Genomic DNA, 16,614 nt, shown 5'->3' on the forward strand with positions numbered 1-16,614 from the left:
GGGGGGGGGGGGGGGGGGGGGGACAGAAAGCAGGCTGAATTTGGTTTGGATGAAGACTGACTGATCTGATAAATAGAGAGAGGAAGGAGGTAAGAGGCAAGAAGACTTCTCTGATCTCTCTCTTGGTGTGGGGTGAATTACAAGTTATACAGCTCTACAAGCAGATTATGCTTAGTTAATCAAACACTAATCCAGATTATCAGCCTAATCTGAGATTGAAGGTGTACAAATCTCTAGTTTTAGAGAGTGTAGAGATGCATGTTGTGTTGGGATTGGCTAAGGCTTAAACGGGAAACGACAAAAGAGCAATAAATATAGCCACACAAACAGTAAATAAACTCTCCGTCTAAACAGTGAAATCAATTTTTTTTGTAATTTATTTTCCGTGAAATTTCAATTCATTTCCACTCAAATATTCCCCGCGAACCAATCTAAAAGTCTAGATTTAGTTTGGATGCGCAAAAATGTACAATTTGGTGTTAAGTTTTGAAGTTTTATTAACTCAATCTATCTCCTCATAACTCTTGGATAAATTCATGGGTCTAGAATATAATTTGACAAAATTAAAATACTTAACGGTGATCAAATGAGTAAAACATAATTTTTGTATTAGAAAATTATAAGCTCTAATATAGTGACCTTAAAAAAATATAAAATTTGTGAACATTTTTTAATTAGTTGTAATAAAATAATGGGGTTTGGGAATAATTAGATTCTCCGTTGTTGGCTGCTTTTGCAAGCCACCAAGAAGGTAATACACTAGTGCTATTCAATATTCACCCGTCAACGCAATTAACGTTGTTTATTTCAAACCGGGAGACCATATGTCAATTTGTTGTCTTCAAAATGGTCGCTAAAACCTTAAACATGTGATCATTAACATTATTAAAAGCAACTTTTACTAAAAGCCTTAAAACATTCTAACAATTCTTTACATATACTCAGATTCAGGCCTTAGCATACACATATAATATATACCCACAATATTCTTTATATCACTTACAATTTTTTTCGTCCTGAGCATAACATAGTGACACATCGACTGGTCATCAGAATGATTGTCTTGAATAGAATTGAATTTATCAGCTAAAGTCATAAGAATTTTACTTGAAGTACATTTTTTACTTGTATTTTTTTTGACTAAAAAGAATAAAATTTAAGAATGTGACTAAGAATGAAGAACATCTTTAACTTGTGTTTTTAATTGATTGGGAGCGTGGGTTTTGTCGTGTGTGAGGGATGGGGGGATTAAGGAATGTCTTAGTCACACAAGATATGATAAATGACTCTCTACTCCTAAAATAATCCTCCGACCTAGTACACCGTCACGGCTTATTGGGTGGCTAAACTCGTATGAGCCGCCGGGTGAGGATTGAGCCAACGGGGCCGTTCCTCAATCCAACCGTTGATGGGAGTGTGAACGGAATGAGCCGACATTCGATGCAGAAGGCTGAGCCGGAGCCGAGCTTTGCGTGCGGACGAAGCAGACTATTATTGGAGTGAAGACGATAGATCCGGAGCGTCGATGAGGTTTGAGTTGGAGAGATCGGGGCCGCAGGTTAGCGAAATCGTAGCTTTGGGTGGCAGTAAGCAGTGGCCCAATCCCAGAAGGAACACGTGGCAGAACCCATGAAAAAGTTTTCTACAATCTACTATCCCGACTTTATATACAACTCCTCGAATAATGCAATTTGCATACCAAAAGGTCAAACGAGGGATGAGTAAACATATGCAACACAGAAAGAAGGGAGAAGCGGAAATGGAATGGTGAAGGGATGAGATGTATGAAGAAGTGAGAAGTGGACAAAAAGGGTAGGAGGGCAGTGGGATATGATATGTCAGGTCATATCTGAATGTGGATTGTGTCAAACCCGCGTGCACCACGCCAAGGCTAGCGTGGTCTCTCCCCAGCCCCCTTTCCTAGTCACAATCTTCATTTACTTGTCAGGATTGCTCCCATGGAGGGACCAGCTTAGCTGCGAAATTTTTTTCTTTTGAGGACACGACATGCTTTATTTGACGCATGGGGTTGAGTTGCAAACCCACTTGACAAGAGGTTTTGCACACCACTAAAAAAAACCAACAAAAGTAGCATGACATTATTGACACTAATTAGCCAGCATGACAGCTCAAATGATCACAGAGATGATGAAACCTGTAAAATTTAGAAAGAAAGACCAGAGATCGAGTCTCACCAGCAACACAGTAAGCAAAAGTCTAGCCTCTGTGTTCAGCTGAGTTACCATAATTTACATCCTCCCAAGGGAACACTAGTTCGGGTGCTTGGGATTGGAGATTTAATTTTTTGGGAAGAAAGAAGTGAAATTAAGCATTTATTACTAGCATTGACACTGATTACCACATAAATACGTTTGACATAGTAATAAACACTGTAGTGAACAGTTTTGATGGATGCATATCTAACATTTGCTGACTGATACTCATTATATAATTAGCTCCAACAATGAATATAGAAGCCAACCAAAGGTAAAATCTGCACTTGGCTCTTTTACAGGGAGTATAGAAAATTTAGCTGTTAAGACCTCTATACCAGAGCATGCAAAAAGTATATGGGTAAATGAAGACCAGAGGCATTGAAATTTCTTTTACAGTAAATTGGGGTGGAAAAATTACTTTAGTTGATAATCTATAACAAAAGCACACTAAAATTATCCTACCAAAAAAAAGAAAAAATTAATAATCATGACAATAACTCTATCCCAAAGAAGTTAACATGCTTAATGCCCTGCAAGTTAACAGCAGCTCCTTCCCAGCAAGATCTACATTTACTGTACTAGTAGCAATTTCGCACATCCAACGGTTTTCTTGTAGGAGAGCTACAATCGACATTCTTTCCTGACTTTCATCACAGCACAATAATAACAAAATTGCAGCTTCTGATTAAATAAAGGATAAAGAAAGCGAAGCAAAAAAAGGAGGGGAGGGGGAGTGGTGGCGGCAGCTGCGCTTTGTTGTTGCTTTGTAATTGATTCCCTAGGCACTTCTGAACGTTCATTGACTTTAAAACTTGAAAGCACAAGCTCTGCTTCAGTGAGGCAGTTGAATGTGAGAAATGGTAAAGCCTCGAGTTGCTCCATAAGATGACCTTCCCAGAAAGCAACCAGAAAAAATGCTAACACCAAGAAACACATTCTTCATGTACATTTCAAGCATAATACATATACAAGCTGTTTGCAGCAGCACAAGCAATTGAGTTTTCGGTTGGATGCCAGGCTAGATGGAGCAGTTTTGTTGTGAAATCAAATGAGTTCCCATTTGCATCTCCACCTGGACTTTCAGAGCCTGTAATGCAATCATCCCATGATTTCAGTCTCTTACTAAAATGGAGGGGGAGAAAGTTATGCAGCAATAATACATGGCCCCAAAAAATTATATAGGCAAAGAAATCAATTTGCAAATTTCAGACCTCGCCTGACTACGCGAGTTATGCTACTACCCTGGGATCTGGCAGGTCTTGAAGGGGTTTGGGCTTGTCTCCTGAATGGGCATAGTAAAAGGTTGTCATTAACAGTAAAATATTGCAAAATCTAGTTTTCATCCCAAAAGTGTCTCAATACAAATACCTCATGGGATTTTTGCTTGCTTCCAGTGTGGTAGCTTCAATACTTCCCGCAGCACAGCCAAAAACACGGAACAGATTGCTGAAGCAACAAAAATTATTATTGGAGAAACAACACAAAAGTGAAACAATTGAATACAAGCAATGAATCTGCAGCCCATGTGGATACCTATAGGAACCTGTAGCTATCCGCAGGCCATCACCGCTCAAGCAGCACTCAAATTTATCAAAGATGGAATCATTCTCATACAAATCACAAAGCTGCATGTCATCAAATTATACCTCCAATCAGCTAAGTTACTGGGGGTACAGAGAAAAATAAGTCCCAAAAACCTTTGCTTGGAGAAGTAATTCACCTTTGGTCTTAGATGTTCATGAACCTGGTAGGTAGCAACTGGACCAGAATCCATATTTATGTCCCACAACTGAGAAGTGAGGTGTAAGTAATTAAACAGCGCCAAGAGTAGCAGAAACTTTGACAATAAAATTGCTTCAAAATAACCATTTCAGATCACAAATACTAAAATTGTAAGCATAGAACCACAGAACAAGTAGCAAACATCATCCATTAGTAGAGATTATGCCTCAATCTCATTTTATATGTCTTGTTCAGTTAATGAGTGTTGATTCAAGTTATATACATTAAATTTTGTTATATTATTTAATTTAATATCAGTGAATAAAATTTAATATATTTAGAAACTATATTAAAAGTGAAAAAAAAAATAAATTACAAGGAAAGGTTAAAGAAAACAAGTGAAAAAAGAAAAGTTGGCTTGACAATTGAGTTGTAAATATGGGAAAAAGGAAGTATATACACACAATGCAAGGAGCATACAAGTGAAACTCAGAAAAAGTAAATCACTAAACAACCTTGAGAGTCATGTAATCACGACTTAGGATATATCTTCCATCCCTTGCAAATTTAATATCAGAGATTGAAGCAATAATCTCAGTAAAGAAAGATCTTGAACCAGGTGTCTCCTGTTCCTCAAACCTATAAGCGCGTAAAGAAGTGGTTTAGATATATATGGTTCAGCCCATTCAATTAGCATGGCTGGAATTGATAAATAAATGTTGATGGAAATGGATAAGACCTTCACACAATTTGAATCTTAGTCTCTAATTAGCATAAGAAAGTAACCATAAAACCAGCAGGATAATAAGTACTCACAATTTAGAATGTGAATCACACAGTGCTGATTGCCGTAAATCTATGAGACGAATTGATCCCTTTGAACTACTATATGCTAACATGTTACAGTGTGTTGGGTGAAACTCTGCTGAAGTTATCACCTCTGCAACGACAAACATCTCAAATTAAAGATTGAGCATGTATAATGACAAAACAAACTCAAGATTAAGAAAAACCATGAGCTCATTGGCATTTCGAGGCACTTCTAGTTTATTTGCCTATATCTAACCACTAGGCAAATAAGGCTACTCTTGATAGTATGAAAAAGCAATTCAGTCATCTGTCAAGCAAATAAATGATGTGAATACAGAAGCAATACATCAAATGGTAAAATATAAATACTAGAAGTGAAGCATGGTTGAAATTGACTTATGGAACTTAACATGTTTAATTTTCATAAGAGAATTTAGAAGGCCTTGGCAGCAAGTTGAAATAATGGATCAGAAAATAGTAATACTGTCAGATAAAGCAAGAGAGGAATCAGGATCAACAAACATAGAGAGAGAGATAGAGAGAGAGGAGAAAAGTAGTTCTTTCAACAACTAGACTAGTAGTAGCTTAGGAGCTATTCAGGAAATTAAAACCATCATAAAACGGTAACATTTGATTTATAAAATCTGTTATGTTGCGCACACACCAAATGGACTTTAAGTGAGCATGTCTTAATTAGGTAAAAAGGCTGAAGATGAATAAAAACTGGTATGGTTCTGGCCCTTTTTCTTGGGCTAAGGTGGAATTGCAAATCAAATTATGAAACTAACCTGTTAGGTCTTCCATATTTGCTGGCTTCATATCAACAATATTGAAACTCTGGTTACTTATTTCCAAGTTCCAAAGGTTTATCCGCAAATCATCAGCCGATATAAATGTTTCACCATCACTAGTTACAAAAAGTGAAAGCAATTAGCATAACTTCTTAGAAATTGCATTTCACAGAACTGCAGCTACACAATCAAAAACTGTATGCTCACCTGTTATTTGAAATGGAATTTATATGATAGTCATGGGCATGAGCATACACTCTTCTACACCTCGCAACAAGGCTAGTCTCAGCGCTAGAAACCTATAGACAAAACTCATAAGTTTGCAATACAAAATGAAATGAAAACAAATTTATGAAATTAGGTAAGCAAAATGAAAGAAAACAACAATTCATATGGTCAAACCCCACACCGTATGCCTAGGGCCCTGGGTTTTAAGGAAAAACTGACGAATTTATTTCCTCTGATGAAGCTAGAAAAAGAAAAGTAGGAAAAGGAACCTATATAATCGCATACAATGATACAAATGTGTTTCTGCAAGTAAATATAGTTGTATGTGCACATATACAAAAATACTGCAGAAGGCGCCTGGGTTAAAAATTAACATTTAAAAAAAAAAAAAAAAAAAAAAAACTGATAAATTTATATGGCTGTATGGATGCATATAAAAAAATAGTGCAGAAAGCATCTAGGTCTTAAGTAAAAACAGATTAATTTATCTCCTCTGATAGAAGCAAGAAGAAAAAAAAAAAAGTAGGAGAAGGAACCTATACAAGCACATACAAATGTGTCTGCAAGTAAATATAGCTGCGCTCGCACAAAAATAATGTGTCTTAAATGGTACACAAGGCAATAATAAAGTAATATGAACTTCTTGCACACTACATTTAGAACCAATCCACAATTAAGTACTTTCCAAGGGAGATAAAGCTGGCAATCCACCATGGGAACCTGGTGATGATTTTTTTTTTTTAATTCTTGCTCCCTGGTCGGTTAAATGCATGTACAAGTCCTTGCTTGAATTCCATGCAGTAGAGTGCACTGCTTCACTGCAACTTCATAAACTCTTTGGTTCCATACTACTTAACCACAAAAGGAGTAGATTCCTACATCCATATATTTTTCATATACATATATATCTTGCTTGTTAAACAATAATTTCATTCACAGAAAAGCACCAAGAAGGTGCATACAATATGTTCCAAAAAGCTTACACGGATCAAATATAAATATTGTAAAATAAACAACACGCAATTGGACATTACCAGATATGCATGTGCAAGACAATATGATTAGGGTAAGTACAACTACCACAGGTAAGCGGAGTGCAGATCTGGTATCGGTAGGAAGTGAGATGTTGTTGCTCAAACAATTGTAAGATTTATCAGGATAGTTCCCATTTTCAAGATGCTGTTTCGGAATCGAGGGAACACTTGAACTTGCGATATCGCCATTTCCAACCACTCTAGAAGGGTCAGTATTCATAACTGATACTTTTTTGACTTTCTTCTCTTGGACCTGAAGAAATAAGAACAAAAATTAGCAAATAATGCAAAACATCAGCCTAAAGCTGCAAAATGAAGCACAAGGAAGCAAGGTTTAATATGCCATCTCAAGTAATATATGACTCCACGACCACAGTAAAATAGAAGCTTCAAATTGAATGAGATCATATACCTTCCAAAACTTTATTGTTTTATCATTAGTGGACAGAACAAAGAGCGCACCATTAGCTGTCTGGCACCACCGTATCTTGTTTATTTTCTCCTCAATCTCCAAACTCTTGAGATAATCAAACTGCATGCAAACAAGACAAATAACTCATTACAGTTCTACTTGACACCCTATACCAATAGATATACAAGATGGAGGATATAAATGACTCGTGCCATTAAGCAGTTACGACTAGAAGCTTCAAAAGCTTGAAATGGTCAATTGCACAAATATATTTGCTTGAAATGGGAACACTCACATCTTTTTGGAGCTCAGAAAGTAGTAACTCAGAACTTCTGAATAGTTATTTGTGTTTTCCTTTTAACTTAAAGTAATGCTTGTAGTCTATATACATTCAAAAAAAGTAGTATTTTCATTATTTTGTTCAAAGATATTCTCATCACAAGTAGATAGGGCAACACTTACGTGTATACTACACATCTACTACAGTTCACCCCATATCCCAACCGATGGATGATTGTTAAGGCAATAAGGTGAAGACAAATAAAGGCTAATATATCATGGAATAATTGCATACCTCAGGTTCATGGCTTTGAAATTCTGTCTTGTACCGGAACTCTGGATGCCGACTAACAGGATAGTCTGTCCTCTCTAACTCTCTTCGACTTCCAACAAGCTTTAAAATTTATTCGTCGGAGAAACAAAGCAGTGAGTAAATCACTCAATTTAAAATAAATAAATAAATAATTTGCTCAAAATTTTCAAGCGTACCTCCTTTGTATCAGTCCTTTCAAATAATACCACTCTACCCCCACGGTCACCAGTAGCAAGATGGTCGCCAGTTTTATCAAACTCAATGGCAGAAATGATATCAACTGCAAATCAATAAAGAGCAAGCATATTAGGATTTCCCATTAAATGAAGTTGCTAAAAATATAAATGCAGGAACATAATTAATGATTTCAAAACATTGTCAGAAACCGAACAATATTATAATACAGTAGATTATGTCTGCTCTGTCGAAAAAGCACATTATATGAATATTCACATAACTTAAATTGCTTTCTACATTATAATATCTTCTACTTAAACCAGAGATAGCAAAATCTTCAGGACTCTGTACAGGTTGCTCTGTAGAGCTCTGAAACACTGCTCTCAAATCTAGTACACAGAATAAAACCCTTGGTTCAAATTTTAGGTTCCCCATCCATCTATTTTCCTCAAAAGATATGCAGATCAATCATCATCTAGACGACAAGCAATTTTTATGGCATTGCTAAGGAAGTTTTACCTTGATGGCCCACATATAATAGATTTCAACAAAGTTATACCAGTAAAAGCCTCATAAGACATTGGTTCCATAAATTTCAGCACTAATAGAGGGGGAAAGAGACCAGGCTTTTAAAAAGAATGTAATTTCCATAATCTGAGTGCTTGTTTATCCCAACTTGAGTTACATGAAATTGTAAAACGTCAACTTTGGAACTTTTTGAGAAAGGACTTTCCTATTATCTAATTCTCAAAGGCATTTTTATTTTTAGTTTGTGGCCTAAGTCGTGCTTTTTGGAGTAGATGAACTCCCAAACAAGCTAGGCAAAACACACAGTACGACAATAAGATACCGATGCTTTTTCTTGTGAGTACCTCTATCATTTGCAAGTCTCCTAGTTAAAACAATAGGATAAGTCTAAGTAGCATACAAATCATGCATAAAGGATGCCATCATTTTGAACTTTTCCAGGGTTTAGGCACAGAGCCGTTATGTCTTGATATTCTGTCCTTATCTATTTCACATCATTTCATGGAAAGGATATGGAACTCAAGAGTTGTCACCCAACACTTCTCACAATCTCAAAAAGTTAATTACAAGAATCTGTAAGAATGGCTGCATCTGTGTGTTGTATAATAATTGTTGCCTTATAGTAATGAACTAACCAATCAAACGGTCACATTGTAATCTAACATGTCACTCAATCCTGAAAAGCTAACTACACAAATTCATATGAATGTCCGCACGCAATGTCATGCACCGATTTGAACCAACCAACCATAAGGTCACATCAGAGCCATCAGCCATCACCTCTTCAGTTCAGAATTTACACCATCATAATTTATGTTTAAGTAAGAGGTATGCAAGAAGTTGAGAATTGAACCTCCACATTAATATGGAAGTCAGCAGTAACCACCAGCTAACATGCGATATTTGCTTTTAAATAGCAAAGCACATCTATGTCTAGCTCCAACGATCAAGACCTAATAAAAACACTCTTTTCAATCATGACAAAGGCTACCATAGAGATCTGGACGGAAATCCAAAAATCTCAAATATCATTACAACCACATAAGATGAGGAAAAAACACAGCGAGCTAACTCTAAACTCGATTGCCTTCAGTTCTAAAGAGTTGATGTATCTTTAGATTGATCAAAGTCCACATGCAAATCACTCAATTTAAATAAACACTAAAAATCCAACTTGAGAATTAATCAACTAAGCATTTTCTGAAATTATCGAGCAGAGACCAGATCAAAAACACGAAAAACAAGCCCTAATCAACACACTGACACCAAGCAGACTACGGATCGGAAGGCAGCAGAGCAGAGATTCAGAGCTCAAAAAGATAATACCTTCCTGAACTTCCTCGCCTGCCGTACGTTCACCAAACACCTGAGAAAATTTCCACTCGAGAGGCTGCGGTGGTCCCCCCGGAACTGAAGCCGAACCATCTTCCGTGCCTCCCGCGCCACCATCACCACCGCTTTTCATCGCCTCCCTCTGAATCAAACGCGGAAAGAGCAAAACTCCAGCGCAAAATCGAAATCGGGAAATATATTGAGAGGCAAAGCTGATAGCACGTTAATCTCACTTCATCCCAGAAAAAAAAATTAAAAAGCTAAATCGTCTTGGGAGGGGTTGTCTGCTTCATCAAAAAAATAATGTCGGATTCGGATTCAAGCATTACGAGTCCAAAACATCAACAACGACACATGGCCTTTCAACACCAGATTGAGATTCTCTTCGTTTCTCTCTCTACTCTCTCTCTCTCTCTCTCTCTAGAGTCGAATAGGGGCGAGGACAAAAATGGAAATCCGAACTCGAGCTAAGCAAACCGTTCTTTGCCTTCGGAAAACCAAGCCGAGTGTTCTCTCTCCTCTCTTAGCTCTATCACTCCCCTTACTTTTTAATTTTTATATCTCCCCCGAGTTTTGATAACTTCACCGCACCTATTATTCACCTCGTCTTTACATCATACGAAACATTATTTTACTCTAGTTATGAAATTAGATCATTGTCGTGTTTGATTGGTCGGTTATGGAAACCAGCGCAACGCTGGTGAGATTAGTGGGAAATTAGTAAGATAGGTACAGTAAAAATTACTTCATTTCTTTCATTTTAAATGCGACTCGATTAATGGTAACTTAAATATTACGGAGTATAATGTATTGAAAAAAGCATAAAAAGTCACTATCATTTCTGAACTAAAACTTATGACTTTCTATTTAAAAGAGTCCGTTCATCACTAGACCACAAAATCATTGACTTTACTTCGTAATTAAAATCAATGGATTGTAGGAAATGCATTTTAGTAAAATATGTCATTGATGGGTGTGTGTACACGATCGGGCATGGTAGGAAAGTATACAAAAGGTGAGGTCGTGTGAAAATGACACTTTTGCCCTTTTCTTCTTATCCTTACTTTTGTGCTCTAGATTTGTTAAGTACATGTGATTATAGTATTCATTATTGCTGTCTTTCTATATTGTATTGCTCCACCTAGGATGAGGTTTTATATATATATATATATATACACACACAGTCACACACGCATAGTAAGATTTTATGGAATATATGAATATAATTTGTAATCAATTATTTTATTCTAATTAATTATAGCATGTTACGTCAGTATTGAATAAAACGTTACGATTCACGTAATATTATTTTCTTTCTTTAATCTCGAGAATTTTGACCGCTTTTACTCTTTAAGTTTGTTATAGAACGTTACACTAATGTCTATAGTCTTGTCTACCGATCCTTGTGGCTAATTTATGTAATATTGTGCCTTTATGTTGGCAACACAAAATGGTATTTTTATTGCATGTTTTATGTTAATTTTCCTAGTTAGTAATTGTGATTTAAATAATGTCAAATAATGTGTATGCATGTCTAAGGTACATAGTAGCACATTATATACACAAAGTACAACATTAATGTGTTGTTATTTGGGTTCCCTAGCTTGGGACACATGTTGTTTATTAATACACATTCTCTTTTATAATTCTCCACAAAAGAGAAATATTTCGTCACAGTGACTCACCGATTCATTAGATGGAAATATCGGGGCTTAACAAAAAATCCACCATATTGAGTGTAACTCACATATTGCAGTTGCAATGGTGCTGACAAGAAGTTACCTTCGCAAGATGATGAAAATTACACACTGTAGCTGTCAAAACTCAATCTTGTATTATTGGGTGTAATATCTACATAACGTAATCCTTTCTTTACTTAATGTAGACCTAGTTGATGTAACTTTGCCACGATTTATTTAATTTTTTTAGATTATTTTATTATTTTGCTTGTCAAGTAAGAAAATAAAAAAGAAACCAACAATTTCAACATTGTTTACTTTAGTTTAGTTTTTTTCTTTCTTTGGTTGGTTGCTAATATAATCCAATGGGTCGTCGGTATTTGAATGAAACGAACGTCGCATGACCGCATGAGCATAGAATATTAAAATGTCAAACATCAGCCCAACCAAAACATAGTTTTCATGTTTGGGCCGACCTATTAACCCATTAGCTATCATGGGCTACCAACTAACTTGTGGATCTGCTTATATTTTGCAGGCCCATAACTTTGTAGTTACACTTGAATTCCCTTTCCTAAACTCATGGATCAGTTGAAAATGGACAAATTATTATGTGGACCCGGATCCACATTGAAATTTGAAGTTCAGACCAAAACATACAATTTATATATTGAATATTCACAACTAAATTCTATTTTACATCACCCTCACCCCCACTGAGACTCGAACCCAAGATCTCTCATTTACAAGGTGAACTTCAGTCCAAAATATACAATTTATATATTGAATATTCACAACTAAATATTAACAATTTACTTAATGCCGCTTGACCACAAAGTCTTTATGTATATGAAAAGACAAAAGGAGGAAATCCAATTTTAGGTTTTGATCAACCCAATGCAATGTCCACGGGCAAATTATTCTCTGGGTTCTAGTCTGTTCAAAATACACAATTTACATAATAAATTGAAAAGAATTAGGATAGGACTGAATAAAACATTTTTTTTTAATGTATAATATTATGCACGTTGCTATAAATCTTGTAGCAAGTTGTGAGAAGAGTACTATTATTGCAAGTACTTGGTAGTGGGTTCGTGAATCGTGACCAGAACATGACGTACAATAATGCTACTAAGCATTATGCTGGAATGTGCATGTTCGAGCACGTAGAATATGTACCGTTTAAACTTTAAAAGAGTGATTGAGAACATTCGTACCAATTCATGAAACTCTCACCGGCCATAATCATGTATATTGTACAAATTATTATTCGTCACTTCGAAGGATTAATCATGTAAATAAAACATAATTATCGCATTTGAAAATCATAAATTGAATTATTGTTAATACCTTGCAATAGGGGTGTAAATGAGCCGAGCGGTTCGCGATCTGCTCACGAGCCGCTCGGCTCGAGCTCGAGCGGCTCGTTTAGTAATCGAGCCGAGCTCGAGCTCTAATGTCTTAGGCTTGTGGCTCGTCGAGCCGCTCGCGAGCCATATAAATAAATAAATAAATAAATATATATATATATATATTTATTTATTTATATAATATAATATATACATATAAAATTATAGTTTATTTTTAATTGAAACATGAATTTAAAATCAAACAGGTAAAATTTGAGCTCAAGATCGAGCTCGAGCTCGAACAATTGAGCTACTTGAGCCGAACTCGAGCAGCTCGAAAATTGGCGAGCTCGAGCTCGAGCATCAATTCTTGAGCTCAATCGAGCTCGAGCCGAACTCGAGCCGAGCCTTCCTTAACGAGCTCGAGCTCGAGCCACCCTATGCTCGAGCTCGGCTCGTTTACACCCCTACCTTGCATCCGTGAGTTATGCATAAATAACATTTATATTGTCATTCAATTATATATTTGTTACTTTTTATAACTTAATTGTATGTGAAGTGATTCTCTTTTAATTTTATTTTTGGACTTTCAATTGTATGCACATTGAGTTTTTAACCCAACCATAATAAAACCTTAGGAGGCAAAAAACGTCTACTCTACGTGAGAAACAATAAGCAGTAATGATATAATTGAGCGACAAACAATACTAATTATTTTCAGGGTAATGTTAATTTATATATAGTCAGGTTTCCGTGCGGACAATACTTTAAATTTTCGAAGGTAGGGTTGTGGTTCATTCCCACCTAAATCCATCTTCATTTCTAGTGCAAGGATAATGATAAGACCATGAGTCTTATAAGGCAGGACAGACAACTTAAAGGTATTTGAATTGACACCAGGCCACGTACGTTGAATGTTGTTGCCTTTAGGAATACAAGAAACTGTGGTAGAAGGGTGGGGAAAATTGAAATTTCTATAGTTGATAACTGGGGAAGGTGCAGTGTCTAGACATGATATGATCCACCCCAACAATAATTTAATAAGTTTAGGAGCACATGTTGCATTTGTGATGAGACTGAATTTACACAATTAGGTATATAGTAGTAGTAGGTGCGTGGATTGAATGGCGCACATTATGATTTTCGATGTGCTTAGTTTGTATGTGTTGGTTGTGTGACATTTAGGTGGGGATAGTAATCGGCCTTTTAATATAAATTGTTGAATAATGAAATAAAATATAATTAAATTATACTCTATTTTTTATATGGAAACCGAAAGGAAAAAGTCAAATATTAGGGAATAAAAAACGATTTATATTTACTTGATTATACTTTCAAAATTGCATGATCGCTATATGATTGTTTTATTTTAATATTCGATTGTTGCCATAATTACACTTTCACAAATTAAATTATCATACATTATAACTTTGAAATCGACCACCCATACCCTAGTACCTCAACCAACTATAACAATTCATGAAATTAAACACAGGTCAAATTTTGTGTGTACGTAATTTTTGACCGTGCATAATTAATTATGATATCGAGATGGAGGATTAGAGTTTGCGTAAAACTCGCGCGCCGCCGCGAATCGACGCCGAAACCACCCAACGGCATATTCCATTCCGAAATCCGGGACAAATTAGTTCCAAAGTAGGAGAGAATATGTGCTCGCTGTCGAATATTCTCTCTGATTCCTTCGCACGTTGCTTATCCCAACAAATCTGGCCGTGCGATCAACAAATCCGACGGAGAATATTTCGTCCTAGGCTACGGGACATGTCCGTTAGATAGGAATACAAAATCCGCGAAATATTCCGATCCCTTGGCATCCTCACAAATCCCGCCGTGTATATATAACTCCCTTCTCTGTCAGATCTTCATCGAACACCAAAGCGCATTCTTCTAGTCTCTTCTTAAATCCTAAATCTCTAGTTCATTAAAGAAGCTTTGAGTTCTAGTGTCTGGTCTTCAATGGCGGCCGGAATTGTCGTGGTTTTCGACTTTGACAAGACGATCATCGACGTCGACAGCGATAACTGGGTCGTCGACGAGCTGGGCTTCACCGGATTGTTCGACCAGCTTCTTAACACCATGCCCTGGAATTCTCTCATGGTTAGTATTCTGATTCATATATACTCAACACATTCCCTCACGTGTGCCCCGACCGACCAATTATTTGTATGGTGTTCTAAATTTTAATTTACTGTATTACTTACAGGATAGGATGATGAAGGAGATTCATGCGAACGGGAAGACAATCGGAGACATCGAACGAGTTCTTCAGCACGTCCCGATTCATCCCCGGATTGTTCCGGCTATAAAAGCAGCTCACAGTTTAGGGTAATGTTTCTAATTGAATTGTCGGTTTTTGGTTTCATGGCGGTTCTGTAGTCCAGAAATGAAGCTGACTATGATGTTTTTCAGGTGTGATTTGAGGGTAGTGAGCGATGCAAACGTTTTCTTCATCGAAACAATCTTGAAACATCTGGGAATCCGAGAATGTTTCTCGGAAATCAACACTAATCCTGGCTATGTCGACGAGGAAGGCCGCCTCAGAATCCTCCCTTTCCATGACTTCCATTCTTCTCCCCATGGCTGCTCTCGCTGCCCTCCCAACATGTGCAAGGTAATATTAATACACAAGTTCGACTCCCAAATAGTGTCTTATTGGCTTTATTGATTCGAGAATAACTTATGCAGTAATGCTGTTTTACTTCATTGTGGTCCAATCCCAGTACACACGGTCACATATTAGTTGCAGGGTTTCCTTGTCACGCAGTTCTGTTACATCATATGAAATGTCAAATTTGATTAAATTAGTCTCGCTCTTTTGAAATGATGGTTCAATATATCGAATCTTGATTAGAGTCTAGTATTTCGGGAGATGCTGATACTAATACAGTATACGAATGAGTTGTTAACCGGGTTTTTGTGTTGATGACAGAGTATGATTGTTGAAAGGATTCAAGCATCTATGGCTAAGGAAGGGAAGAAGAGGATGATCTACCTGGGAGATGGGATTGGGGATTTCTGCCCAAGTTTGAAGCTTAAAGCAGGAGACTTTATGATGCCCAGGAAAGACTTCCCAGTCTGGGAGTTGATCAAAGAAAACGGATCCCTTCTAGAAGCAGAGATCCATGAATGGAGCAATGGTGAAGACTTTGAGAGGATCCTTCTTCATCTCATTAACATGATTTGCATTGAAGACAGCCAATTTCTGGCAGCTGAATCCAAATTCCAGGCAATTTCCATTGAAGCTCTGCCCAAACCTATCCCAGTGCCTTTCTAGTTCTGTTCTTCAAGAACAGCATCTAATTATCATCGTTTTAATGTTGTATTCAGCAACCTAAGTAACATCAGTAGTTCCAGTTTCTGGATGAAATTTCAAGACCCAAAAGGGCAATGTTCTGCCACTAGTTTATAGAATGAAAATTTGGTCCCCCATAAGTTTCCTGGGCTCAACAAGCCTCAAGTTCAAAACTTTATTTTGCACTATTCGGCCTATGAAAAGTCACATAATTGGGTCAGACCAGTACGAATAAATACTAATCTTAGTATGATATAGCCTTAAATGTGCATCTTATAATTATATCATGCTCATGATACTTCATGGTCTAACAATAAAAAAAATCACAAGTTGAAACTGAAACTTAGAGCTGTCAAAATGGGTTTAGCCCGTCAGGCTAGTCCGTCCCATCTCACTAAAAAAGAGTGACCGGCTTTGAATTTTGTGGTATG

The 16,614-nt window shown here is 36.7% G+C and overlaps 2 protein-coding genes across 3 annotated transcripts; one reads left to right on the forward strand and one right to left on the reverse strand.

Moving 5' to 3' along the window:
* Window positions 1–2,571: 2,571 nt before the first annotated feature.
* Window positions 2,572–10,368, reverse strand: LOC116010135 (serine/threonine protein phosphatase 2A 55 kDa regulatory subunit B beta isoform). Of its 2 annotated transcripts, none has more exons than XM_031249405.1 (14): window positions 9,837–10,368; window positions 7,982–8,085; window positions 7,788–7,886; window positions 7,214–7,333; window positions 6,848–7,054; window positions 5,747–5,838; window positions 5,537–5,655; window positions 4,755–4,878; window positions 4,454–4,577; window positions 3,937–4,005; window positions 3,750–3,841; window positions 3,585–3,662; window positions 3,428–3,498; window positions 2,572–3,303 (listed from the first exon to the last, which is right to left on the reverse strand). In XM_031249405.1, exons 1-14 carry the CDS (start codon window positions 9,973–9,975, stop codon window positions 3,167–3,169), a joined length of 1,575 nt encoding a protein of 524 aa, XP_031105265.1. In that variant the 5' UTR covers window positions 9,976–10,368; the 3' UTR covers window positions 2,572–3,166. The 2 variants fall into 2 exon arrangements, with proteins under 2 accessions (XP_031105265.1, XP_031105264.1); XM_031249404.1 differs by having other exon boundaries at window positions 6,845–7,054; window positions 9,837–10,367.
* Window positions 10,369–14,565: 4,197 nt separating this feature from the next.
* On the forward strand, window positions 14,566–16,361 carry LOC116008496 (inorganic pyrophosphatase 2-like). Its single transcript, XM_031248689.1, has 4 exons — window positions 14,566–14,988; window positions 15,095–15,216; window positions 15,301–15,502; window positions 15,821–16,361. The coding sequence occupies exons 1-4, from the start codon at window positions 14,848–14,850 to the stop codon at window positions 16,163–16,165; spliced, it is 810 nt and encodes a 269-aa protein (XP_031104549.1). The 5' UTR covers window positions 14,566–14,847; the 3' UTR covers window positions 16,166–16,361.
* Window positions 16,362–16,614: the final 253 nt, after the last annotated feature.

This window comes from Ipomoea triloba, chromosome 2 (assembly GCF_003576645.1).
Source record: "Ipomoea triloba cultivar NCNSP0323 chromosome 2, ASM357664v1".
Taxonomy (NCBI): Eukaryota; Viridiplantae; Streptophyta; class Magnoliopsida; order Solanales; family Convolvulaceae; genus Ipomoea; species Ipomoea triloba.